Raw genomic sequence first — 13,541 nt, 5'->3', positions numbered from 1 at the left:
TTAGAGACTATCCTGGGGTCACCTTATGATCATCGAACTACACTAGAAGTCATTCCCACATCAGACGTTATCACGCTGTTAAAGTCATCAGAAAATATCTCAGAATGGTGGATGATGATTTGGAGGATGACCTTATGACGACTTAATGAATATGTTAACATTATCCCCATTTTAGAAAACTTTGTTCCTAATGCTTTTAGGATGACCTAGTGATCACTTCAAGAGATTGCAGGTTTGTCCCTGATGATTTGGGGAGGATTCTGGGATGACCTGCTGATTACTTCAAGAGCATGGTCATGAAACATGCTTGTTCTTGATGATTTGGGGATGACTTACTGATTACTTCAGAACATCAGAGTTTGTAGGATGATATGCGGACCAATACAGATTGTCATTCTGCTTTTGCTTAGTTGCACTTATGCTGAATGATCCCCCACAGTGGCAAGTGTTAAGCCTGAGACTATGTTGGGCCAAAGTAGAAGCCAGTGGCCTAAACATAGCATTCACCCCCTGGGCAAGAATCCTTTGCCACCCCAGTCAAAAGCAGGCACCCATCACCCTCACAATCCCCAATGTGGCATGGATAAAGCATGAGACTATGTTGGGCCAAAGTGGAAGTAAGAGGCCTAAACATAGCATGCACCCCCTGGGCAAGAATCCTTTGCCATCCCAGTCAAAAGCAGGAACCCAGCACCCTCACAATCAATACATTTCCATGCTGACTTGTTAGGCAAGAATTGGTGTTGTCCCACTGTGTGAGACTACACAACTTATCTGTTTGGTATTAGGTAAACCCACCTTTTGGTATAGGTCTGAACTACACAGGTTGGCAGTGTGAATGAGCAGCCAGGCCTATCTCAACAAAGATAACTGAGCTGTAGAGCTGGACAAATGAAATCTGTAAATAAAAGAAGCCAAGTAACACTTAAACTCAAGGTTTCAGTTACAAATAGTTATTTATTTAATTAACATAATTTTTTAAATAAGCGTTCTTTAGAAAGGCAATTCATGTAACAATGTAAATATACTTTTAAATTACTTTTTAGAATCAGAGCAAGTTACTGGATAATCTTTGGATATGCTTCATACAAAATTGTATTGTATTTATTTTGTTTATATACCATGGGGTGACTTCAATCACAAGGACAGTAATGGCATTTATATATCACACTTGCAGATTCTGAGGTTGCAGAAAGGAAAGGTTTAAGGAAGGAAAAAGGTTAAACAGGTTCTCAGTAAATGTGAGGACAAATAAACCTTCCCATGAAATCTAGACAAGCCTTTCCCAGCAGTAACAGTCTAAAACAAGTTACCACCTATGAGGGACACACCATAGAGTCTGCATGGACCCAGGACAGCCAAAGTCAATTTGAAACAGTCTATGGAACTGAGAATCAAATGTCTTGCACAAAGTTAGAGTTTGTTAGAAAATCACTTGTAGGGTCGCAAGCTTTGAAAACAGAGTTGGAATCAACTCTAAAAGTAAGCCACTGCAATTCCCAACTAAGAAAAGCAAGGCTACAAGACTGAGTTAAGTACCCCAAGTCTAAACAGTACCTCTGGTTTGAAGAACAGTGGTCCAGCTGGCTTCTGTCCTTCTACAGCGTTGCAGACCCTGTATTCCTGAGCCTGTTGTGGGGACAAGAGAGAGGACATCTGTAGGGCTCATGCGGTGGTACTTCAGAGGTCGTTGGCGGCTACGGGCACTTTTCGGTTCAGCTGCACTTTGCGGGTTTCAGCGCTTAGTAAACAGCACTGTTGCGGATCTCTGATACCGGTTGGGCTTCCTTCACTCCTTGGGTCTGGTGAGGGGACTCTAGCTCTGGTCGTCCTGCTTCTGGAGGGTCCTTAGGTTCTGGAGCTTCTAGCTGGATTTCAGACATTTCACTCGACTACAGATTACTCGACCTCTGGCACTGGCACTTGGTTCTTGCAGCAATGAAGAAGTACAGCCAGACAGGGAAGATGGTCCAGTGGAGTTCGCCTCTAGGTTAGTTGGTCCCACTAACCCAAGGGGAGAAGTTCATGCCGGAGCTTCTCCATCTGAAAAGGGAGTTTCAGCACAGCAGCAGGGCTTCAACGGGCAATTCAAAGGTCCAGGAGGATGCAGCAAGCTTCGTTCACGGTTTCTTTGTCGGGTGTTTCTCCCAGTGGTCGACTCTGCCTCTAGTCCCAAAACCCTTGACTTTTAAGCAGGTTTCTCCCATTCATGCACAACCTAGGCTGTCAATCTCACATCAGGGTCGCTGTCCTGAAAGGACAGCCAGCCAGCCATCAGGACTGATTGCATTTAGGCATTCCTAGAGACAAAGGACAGGGGAGTTTCGGGACCCTCCCTCACATCCTGTCCTTCCAGACACACTAGAGCCAGAGGCGGGACTCGGGGCTGAAGTGCGCAAATGGAAAAACAAACAAAGGGCTTCAATCTGTTTGACGCACAGAGTAAAACCCAAGAAAGACCTCACAAACAGAAAATGGCAAAAAAAGAAGACCGGGGCCGTTTTGATAAAATGGTCACCCCTGGGTGCTATACTGCAGCCGAGGGTTCAGCCTGCGGTAGAAAAACACAATGGTAGGAAAAATTAAACCACTGCCACTAGTATTTTAAAAGTAAGGAGGGCAACATACAAATGTTACATGAGAATGTAGGATAAGGGGCTACTAGGTAACCCCCCTGCACTCCACATAAAATGGTGTGTGCTGGACCCACAAAGAGAAAAGGTAACTAAAGTCATTTTCACTTTACTATTCTTGGGAACAGTAGTTCACACAAGAAAAGGTATTTTAAACCTTATGAGAAATCTAAAGGATTTATCAGTGACACTGCACTGAAGTTGATGTGTGTCACCATACAAAAAGTAGATGCATATGGAGTTTGTCAGACTCCCAAACAGTGAAAACACATAATCCAAAGGTCAAAACACATGATGCCGTGGGAAAAGGGTCTCACTCATTCCAGGGTTAAAATTAAAAGGTCCTACAGTCCAGCAAAAGAGCTGGGGGTCTCTAAGGTTGAAGGGAATTAGCACAGAAATGAGAATTCTTCCTAACATGACTGCACCAATATATGCCAGTATTCCCATGCACTCCTTCACACAATATTCATGTTTGCTTTGCGCAAAATCCAATAATCAACAACCGTAACGAAAAGTACCTCCAGGATTAAAAAAATCAAAAGAAAAGGATCCAAAAAAGAAAGCAGCAATAAACTAACTGAAGCACAAAATCCCATCAACTACCCACAACCTACCAAATACAAGCAACAAACCACAAACAGCAAAGACTAAACCCAAAAGACCATGAAAAACCCCAATCAAAAGAGGACGCCCACTAAGGAACACAACCCACGCATCATGCCTCGCCACAAGACAAAGAAGCCAGAAAAGACAATAGAAATAATAAGAAATCCCAAACTACTCGGTAAGGCACGAACCAGCATGATCCTACAACCATAAAAAACTCAAACATCTGAGATGGCCCAAGGAGACATACAAATAATAGAGGAAAGACAGACTACAATGCTTGCAACCTGTCCACATACGACAAAGTGGTAAACAAAAACAGCATAGCAACAATGAACCGACAGCCAACAAGCTTCACGAATACAGACCCAACCAGGACACCAAAACAGATGACAACTAATAAACCATCACAACCCGGTCTCCACCATGGACAATACCCCAACCAGAACAAGGAACAAATTGGAAACCATCACACTCACTCTACACCCCCTATATCACCAAGGCTGGAACAACAGAGGGGTAGCAACCCTATTTACCACCCGGAAACGAACCAACCCCGCCATAAACCTCATCGGTCTACTCGACAAAGAGACTGACCAACAAAGAACCACCCCAACCAAAAGACTCAACCGGGAAAAACCCACCTGGAATGGAAACCCAACCAAAAACACACTTGTCAGAACAAGCAATACTAACAACAACACAAAAGGGAAATCCAGCAAACTACACTGCAGCCTCCTCAACATTAGATCCATGGCAAAACACTCAAACAGAAACCAATGACCTAAGCGAAGGAGGCACAGACGTGCTCTTCCTTACAGAAACCTGGCTATCAGACAACTATAAAGCCATCGCGAACGAAGCAATACCTGTCAATTATAAATTAATACACGCCAACAGAGAAAACCGAAGAGGAGGTGGAATTACAATTATACACAAAAAAACACACCTGAGCATCTCGAATCATCACAACCAACACGGAAGACTATGAATCCCTCCTAATCAAGATAGAACTCAACGACCAATCCAACATAGTATTCCTACTGATCTACAGACAATCTTCTTACAACCCCAACTTTGCAACAAAACTAGCGGACAAGGCTGCCATGCTATCAACCCACCACGACAACCTAGGTGAAAGAGATCCCAAAGATACAAACAGAAATACAACTGAAGACACACTCACCAATTGGATCACCAATGCCATTGACCAATTAGCACCAGCTAACACATTCAAAGCAACACCACCAAAAAACTGGCAGCAAAATGGTTCACAGAAGAACTGCGATTGGCCCATTGAATCTTCATCATCCAATCCCCTTTGCTGGCAGGCGAACACCGGCCCACCCACTAAGGCTATCCAACAAGGCAACCCCTGTCCTGAGCCTGTCCAGAGACTCCAGAGGCCAGGGGCGGAAACTATGTACTTTTATCCCCTTGACTTTTGTACATAACCATTGCAACCATTTAGAGCCAAGTCTGGTAAGCCTTTTTTACGCTCACATATTGTTCGCCCAGCCAACACCTGGTTATTACACGGTGTCATGAACCATGCGCTCTAGTAATATGAGGCACCACCCTGCTCCATGTTCTGTTGCAATCCCACTGCCCCTATAGCTCCGCGTACACCGTGTGCCCAACACGCACCGCCACAAATCTAGTGACTGCCTGCTTAATATTAACTGCAAAGCTAAGCACCACCCTCCCAATGTCAACTTGTTTCGTAAGATCAATTTGTTAAGGCAACTGCTCGCCTATCAACACTGCTTTTATTAGGGGTCTTGCGCTACGTGCCCTGCTCTCCCATATCACACACATGTTGTGTCACTCCCCACCACGCCCAGAGATTCAATTGATCATCCCATAAATAAAACCTACCGACCCCACCATTATGCACTGCCCTCAAAGGACGCAGCGTCCTATTAGTCACTGCATTGCCCCCTGAACGTCTCACACTAACTTGATTGCGTCCTGGCGAAGTGCTTTGCTAGCTACTTCCTCCTGCACCATACTATGCACATTACCTTGAAATATTTCTAATCAAGTGCCACTACATATATCAGCCGATTGCTATTGTACTACCATTGCGATTGCCACCTCATTGACTGCCAAGGTATTTCACTGCTGATTGCTATTGCACTGCCATTGCGATTGCCACTCTATTGACTGACAATATTTACCTTAGCTGCCCAACCGCTTCGCTCTGAACTCTACTGCTTACCGCTTACTCGGCGAGTCCAGCTCTGAATACTAGCCCCATACCCAAGTCCCTACAGGCCACTTAGGAACTTCCACCAATTCAATCACAATGACATCAAAACAACCCATGTCACACAAAAACACACAACCCAAATATTATTACTAGCCTAGTGCAGTTGCCAGATTGATCAGACTTCCACTTCAAAACGAACAATAGCTATGACCACCTGGATTATTTTCATCACGTTTCCCTTCTGCCTAGTACCGCTAGACCTACCTTGCATAGGATCGCACTTCCTTTCACACCATAACGGTCTCAGTAGGCCAGCATGTCCTAGACTCTACCCTATTCCACATCCCACCCCATTGTTACCCAAGACTAACCCATTCCAGCCCCCCTACATTCAGTCTCACCTCACAGCAGACACCTGCAGCACCCAAAAAGCAATGTGTGCCTCTACACCTTGCATTTCCACCCCTAAGATCAATACCATCATGAATTCATATCCCAGCACAGGTACAATGAGACATAACCACCTCAGATCCAGAACCCACACCAATACTCCGCTCAACCTAAGTTTTAGTAAAAGTACATGTAAACCTAAACCAGCCAATCCCATCTCTCATACAACAGCATCACCCGACCAATTCACTCCCCATTCCAATGACTCCTCCCCCCCGCACACACAATAGAAAACCACACCAATCGACCACCAAAACTATCAAAGGGGCACTCATCAACGCTAGATCACTAGCCGTCCATGCCCTAGACATAGCTGACATCATCGCCCTCAATGATGTAGACTTTATAGCTATTACCGAGACCTGGCTCAACCCAGCATCAGGCCCCACCCTAATGCTAGCCACCCCAAATGACTACACCATCTACCGCGCAACGGAGAAACAGCCAAAGGCAGCGGAGTAGCCATTATTGCAAGAAGCGCCCTTAACATAAGACACATACAAAACCAATCACTCACTTCTGCTGAACAACTCACCATCAAACTATTTACATCTAACACAAGCACAATCACCACCCATCTCATCTATAGACTACCGGGCCCCATATCCTCATTTGACGACGATATAGCTCTCTAACACCAAACCCAATTCATGGATACTTATTCTAGGTGATTTCAACCTTGGGTACAATGACAAGAAAGATGAAAAAAAGCACAGTCGCTAATACTATTTCAGAACTAGCACTTACCCACCACATCTCCCAACCCACACATATCAAAGGTTGTATCCTCGACTGGATAGCAGACCTTAACTGCAATAACACCATCCTCTCCAACACACCATGCGCCTGGACTGACATCATCTCATCACCTTCACCATCAACAAAGACAAACAAACACCCGCGTCCTATCCCAACGCTCCACCCACACTCACAAGAAACACCAAAAATATCACAAGCGAGAAACTCATCCCTCTTCTCCAACCCATCATCGATTTCTCACCCACCATTATCAACCCCACTAAATTAGTAGACCTCTACAACAACTCCGGAAAGCCAAACCTTGCGCGCACCTCGACTCTTGCTTCACTCCTGAATTGAAAACTCCCCGCAAAAACAAAAGAGCCGAATCAGCGTGGAAACAGTCTCCCTCCACTAATAATAGAACCTCCTACTCCCTAGCCTCCAATATAAGTCGGTAATCATCCCAAAAAATTAATTAAATAAATAAATAAAAGAATTTGCAATGCCAAATCAAACACCAAAGAGCTCTTTAACATCCTGAGAGATCTCGGGTCCCCCTCACCCATCCAGACACATGCACCAAAGACATCTTTTGGTGCACTAACATACAAAAAGCACTCCTTGGTAAAATTAGTATGCTACAAGCCAAAATTTTGTTAAAAAAAAAAAAAAGACAGCCTCACCACCATAGACAATCCCATCTCTCCCACCCACACCTCACGAACGGATGAAAGCAACCTATTCGAATTCTCCACCATCACTACCAAAGAGGTAGAAGACATCATTAACTCTCTGAAACCCTCTAAATGCCAAGGTGACATCTGCCCTGCTCCAGTTATCAAAAATGCGGCCAAACATCTCGCCCCTTTTATCATATCACTTATAAACTCATCCTTCACATCCAGCACAGTACCCAACAACCTAAAGGATTCCTGGGTTCTACCTCTACTCAAGAAACCCACGCTAGACCCTAGCGTCCCCACCAATTACAGACCCATAACCACTGTGCCCTTCCTCCTAAAAATCCTTGACAGAACTGTCTATCTGCAGATCCAGAACCACTCGAGAGAAACAACTTGCTAGGACTAAGACAATCGGGCTTCCGTCCCAAACACAGAACAGAAACAGCCTTGATTGATCTTAAGACATCAATGGACAACCTCAAAGACAATGGCAAACTAGCCCTTCTCGACCTGTCGGCCGCCTTTGATTTGGTCAATCATGATATTCTCTGTAAACACCTAGCATCAGCAGCCAAATTTTCCGATGAAGCCAACACCTAGATTCAGTCCTTCTTGAATAATAGATACATGAGGGTCTTTGCTCCCACAGCCTCTGCCGAACCAGCCTGTTACATGCGGCGTCCCCCAGGGCTCCTGCGTTTCTCCTACACTATACAACGTGGTTACGAAACCTCTCTTCGACATACTAGACCATTTGTGTGTCATCTACACAAACTACTCAGATGACACTCAAATACTCATCCCCCTTACTTGCGATTAGACAACACAGTACTCAACAATATCTATTCCATTATCCAAGAATGGATGGCCAAACACGGCCTCTGCCTCAACGACAAGACCGAGCTTCTTCTCCTAGGCTCCCAATCCAGACTCAACAAACTCGACAAACTTTACCAGAGCTTCACCATTGACGGCAATAACATCTCTGTCTCGAATAGCGTCAAAATTCTTGGGATCTACCTTGACTCCTCCCTTACACGGACAATACAAATAAACACCATCTCATCCGCCACCGCTTACACATGTAAGCTCATCAATGCCAGCAGACCCTACCTCTCGACTGCTAACCGCACGACTCTAACTAGAGCACTAGTTCTCTCTAAAGTCGACTATTGTAACGCTCTCTACCTGGGCACTAGGGATGTAACGGTATACAGTAAAAGATACTGTGAACAACTTAAATAAACAATAATAACCGTCACGTTGTTTATATGTTATACCTTTTATACCGTTAAGTGTGCTTTTCAATCTGATTTGGAAAAGCTGCAGTAAGCAAGTGCTGCGCATTCTTGATCTTGCACTGCTGGATGTGCTGTCTGCCAAGGTAGCCTTGTTTGGAAGACAAGAGCATAGGAAAAGTGAGGCCACATTAGTAAATGCAGCTTTGCTGCTGTGATCGGTAGAGTCGGGTCAAAGATCAGCCGACTTTGCACAAATTGTGTGGAAAGCTGCCCAGTGCCTGAACCTTTGTGTTCCCCATGCAAAGCTGGTAATGAAGAGCTGACTGACTGGCTCTATAAGCATACCGGAGACTCCAGTTCATAGACTCCGCCACACCTGGATTTTATGGGCAAACTAGAACAGAAAGTTATTTTGTTTCAGGCATTATTTATTTGAAAGGCAACATACAGATTTTAAACGTTTCCACATAATCATGCTGCTCCGTGCTACAGGTCAGATCTTCTATGGTGATTGTCCCGATTTTCAATTTGCAATTAGCAAGACCACCGGGACATCAAAAGGGTGAGCAGAAGACCTGAACTGAAAGTGAGCATTTTATTTTTCCTTTTGTTTGTATGTAAACAAATGTACTAAAAAGTTAAGTGACTTGCAAAACAGTGGAGCCAGGAGCACTTTGCTTACCAACCACTCAGCCAGCAGGAGCAGAAATGTATCGATTCAGCCTGTCCCGGCATCAGGTGACATTAGTTCAGTAAGTTAAGGTCCTACTGCACTGAGCAAACACACATTGGAACAGCTCTTGCTCTGGCTATGCAAATTGTAAAAGACGGCCACTGAAGTCATGCATAGCAAATTACTCTCCCCAAGGTTTAGTTTCTCATGGTCATGGATCGGATAGCCATCCAGTTCTGTTTTAGCTCAGAATTCTGGGATTTGTAGTTTTGCACCAATTTGAAAGATTGGTAACTACACATCCTAGAATTCAAAAGGGGGAATGAACTGGATGCCCTTCTGATGCACGTCCACAAACAACTTTAGCTCTGTAGACCAGGCATGGACTGGAACAGTAGGCCCATGGCCGAACAAAAAAACATGAAATGCTTGTGTCGGCCAGTTTTTTTGGGTCAAAGTGGGGCACTTTTTTGGCCAAAGTGGACCAGTTTGATGAGTGACTTCACTATGCGGTTAATTGTTTTGACCACTGTTGCTGAATACATATTCTTTTAGATGTACAATTAGCATCACATTTTATCAAAAATCTCCCCCTTGGGTACTATTCAAATAGTGTTCCAAATGGAATGAATTGCCATTTGCAGCTGCGGGCCACTTATGTTGGCGCCCGAGACAATTTTATGCCCCAGTCCGACCCTGCTGTAGTCTGAACACTGGGCCCATCAGTGTGTTATACTAGTAAATAAACTGCCCCCCCCCCGCAGTCCTCTGTGTAGATTTGCACATTGGCACTAGAGTTGTTGCTTCACTTGATCCTTCACCTACCTGCCTTCTGCATATGGCACTGGACTCAAGCAGGCAGGACAGCTTCTTCATTCAATTTGAAGTATCCAGAGCAATGGGGTGAAATATTTCGTAGGTCTATTCTCAATTTGTGACACCACCCATGAAAGCATTCCTCCCTCTGAACTCGCATCACAAGGGTCCTAATGCACTCAGACCTGGGGAAAACAGTAATGATGGGGCTGCGGTGAGGTGGTGGTCTAGGGCATATTTGTGCCGATATGTATTTTAACTGTCATTTTCAAATAATTTTTTTGCCACTATCTTTAAGAAGGTAAATGAACATGTATTGCAAGAATCAAGAAAGAAATCAACAGCGCCCACTGAACGCTGTCCCTTTAGGATTACATAGTCAGTGGTGACTCCGAAATCAGATCTTCATAATACACCAGGAAGATGGTAACCAAGCTATAGAGATTAGATCACTATGCAACCTTTCGGTGTGTCTGTGTTGGCTATGACATTTTGACAAAAGAAACACAATGACATGGGCTTTCAGACCGCACACGAGTTACTTTTCTCCCTTTAATGGGATAAAGAGTTGTCAAAACAAACTTTTTGTCGCAGCGAGGGGTCATGATGCCCATGCCACGTGGTTCCAAATAAATGCAAGTTGAGGCCAATTTTCAAAGTGTTGACCTGTGACTGAGCAGCAAAATTGCTCAAAATGTGCATTATGACACTTCCACTAGTCACTCTTGCATTCATGGTCGCTATTCCGTAAACCACACATGCTGGACACAAAATAAATATCTTAGCAATAAGAAAAATAAATACAGTGCTTAGAAGGAAAAGGTTTTACTTTGGGTTGACAGCTTTGGGGTTTATATATTTATAATGGATAATGTTTTCTAAACATATGACAATGGGGAATTTCACTGGTTCCATCAATGAATTTACATATAATAAGTTACACCACAAAATGCACTGATCTCTGCGGGTATTCCCTGCTGCCATACCGAAGGGTAACATGTCCGTGATTACTGAACACCTTTTGCCCCGCAGGTAAACTAAAGGCTGTAATGGAGAGAGAGAGAGAGAGACTGTCTGCCTGTGTGTGTGCACAAGCGCATACTACCATCAGCCTCCATTGATCTGTGGCATGCAGATTATCAAGATGGCAACATGTTCATCTTCACCAGTAGCCAGTGGGGGAGGTAAAAGCCTAAATGACCACATAAGAAAAGCTATTAAGTTTGCTTTGCCAGTCGCAGCAGTGCTGCATAATCCACCCCCTCCACTTCCTCCTCTCCACACGTGTGTTTGTGTTGTTTGGTGGAAGCAAGGGGTGGTATTTCAGTGGAAAGTATGTTGAAAAGCCCAATTCTGGCCCTGGGTGCCTGGTTTTGTTTGGGATGATAAATCTGACAATTTATGACCTTTTAAGAAAACATTTGTTAAGATTAGTTTACTCCACCTGCTATACTGTGATAACCATGATATACCGTCATTTGGCAAGAAGGTTATGGTACCGCCATAAAACTAATACGTTGACACCCCTACTTGGCACCAGCCAAAAAACAACAAGCTTCAAGTTATCCAAAATAACGCACTAAGAGCAGCTATGAACATTCCCAAACACGAGCACATCTCTGACGCCAGACGCTCTTGTCAATGGCTATCCATGCCACAGATAATCGAATACAAAACACTCTCGCTCACTCACAAATGCTTATCCAACCAAGCACCCAGATACCTTTCAGACAATTTCATGCACTACACCCAAGCTCGCCCAACTCGATCAGCCCAAACACATTGTCCAAATATCCCTAGATTTAAGCTACAAAAAGCAGGCGGCACAAGCTTCCCTGTGCTTGCCGCTAAACTCTGGAACTCACTACCAGTCGATCTCAGGACAGAACCATCCTTTCACCGTTTTAGACACTGCGCCAAAACTTGGCTCTTAGCCAAACAAGTCTAATACACCATCTTATCACCTCAGAAATGTATATACTGCTTGTTTAATCTGTATAATTACAAACCTATAAATACGCTTATAATGTGTATAATGCTAGTAACTGTTATATTGTCTATACCATGCTTGCAATACGTTGGCTACATTGTAACCATGCCAAGCGCCTGGATACCCACGGTCCAGGTGGCGCTATACAAATAATAAACGCAACTAAACTGAAAAAACACCAAAAAACAACCACAAAATGTAAACAAAATGGAGAGAACAATAAACCAAAGAATAAAATACCAAACACAACTCAAACTGTACAAAGCAACAGTCCTCAAATCAAAATAAATAAAAATAATTAAAAAACCTACTACACCACAAGAATCAGCAAACAATTCATAGAAAGAACTCCATCACCCCAACCACAAACACTTTGAGAAAGTCACACCAGAGCAGGGTCTGTATAGTAGCTGCACAGTAGTTACTGCCTTTTATCGGCCATTAGCCTGCGCAGGTATTATTATATATGTAGTCACTTACACCAGAGCACGGTCTGTGTAGCAGCTGCACAGCAGTTACTGCGTCTGCGAGCATTAGCTAGTGCAGGTATTATTAGAAATGTAGTCACTTACACAAGAGCAGGGTCTGTGTAGCAGCTGCACCTGCGAGCCTTAGCCTGTTCAGGTATTATTAGATATGTAGTCACTTAAACCAGAGCAGGGTGTGTGTAGTGGCTGCACAGCAGTTACTGCGTCTGCGAGCATTATCCGACACAGATATATATATATATATATATAGTAACTTACATCAGAGTCTGTGTAGTAGCTGCACAGCAGTTAATGCGTCTGCGAGCCTTCGCCTGTGCAGGTACTATTATATATGTACAGGGTCTGTGTAGTAGCTGCACTGCAAAGCCTGAACCATACCGTAAATGAGCTTCGGAGCAACTACTGTGTCTATGCCAACAACAGGCTGCCCCGTGTAATTTCAAAACCAGATGTTTAGAAAATCACGTACTTACAATATTTAATTTCAACAAGTGATAAGTGCAAAAAAAGGAATTACAGCTTCAACGTGCATTCCTAGAGGTTGCAAAACGGCTCCTCTTAACAATATAACAACAAATGGATAAGAACGTCTAAGTTGATGGATGCTAAAAGAAATGCATATAAAATTCACTACAAGAGCTGGATCGCATGCACTCACCTGATGCTGCCTGGAAAAGGGCCATGAGCGTTTCGTAAACAGTAGTTTTCTAGTTCCCATTCGAGAAACGGACAACAGCAACACTCCGCCTCCACTTCCTCACATGGGCTGCTCTGCGTCACGTGGGTTTAAACGTCAGCTTCATCACGTTGGCTGCTCTGCATCACGTGGGTTTCAACGGGCACGTCATCATTTTTGCACGAGCTGGAAGGCAAGGGATTGCGAGAGCGATTCCTCTGTTGAGAAGCACATTTGGTTTAGTTGATTGTTGTTTGGTTTCTGTTAAGTCTTAAACATATCTCATGTTGATTGTCAATATTGGGGAGGGGGTATTTCTATGTATTTTG

At 43.9% G+C, this 13,541-nt stretch overlaps 1 protein-coding gene across 1 annotated transcript in view; it reads right to left on the bottom strand.

The window, feature by feature from the left end:
* Window positions 1-13,339, bottom strand: part of MED31 (mediator complex subunit 31) — a 207,108-nt gene extending 193,769 nt beyond the window's left edge. Inside the window, exon 1 of the mRNA XM_069615031.1 lies at window positions 13,195-13,339. Coding sequence (XP_069471132.1) covers window positions 13,195-13,219 — 25 coding nt within the window. The 5' untranslated portion in view covers window positions 13,220-13,339. The remainder of the gene's footprint in view (window positions 1-13,194) is intronic.
* Window positions 13,340-13,541: the final 202 nt, after the last annotated feature.

This window comes from Ambystoma mexicanum, chromosome 9 (genome assembly GCF_040938575.1).
Source record: "Ambystoma mexicanum isolate Mex_15411 chromosome 9, UKY_AmexF1_1, whole genome shotgun sequence".
Lineage (NCBI taxonomy): Eukaryota > Metazoa > Chordata > Amphibia > Caudata > Ambystomatidae > Ambystoma > Ambystoma mexicanum.
The sequence above is the reverse complement of the archived record's forward strand: the minus strand, read 5'-3'. Positions and strand labels throughout refer to the sequence as shown.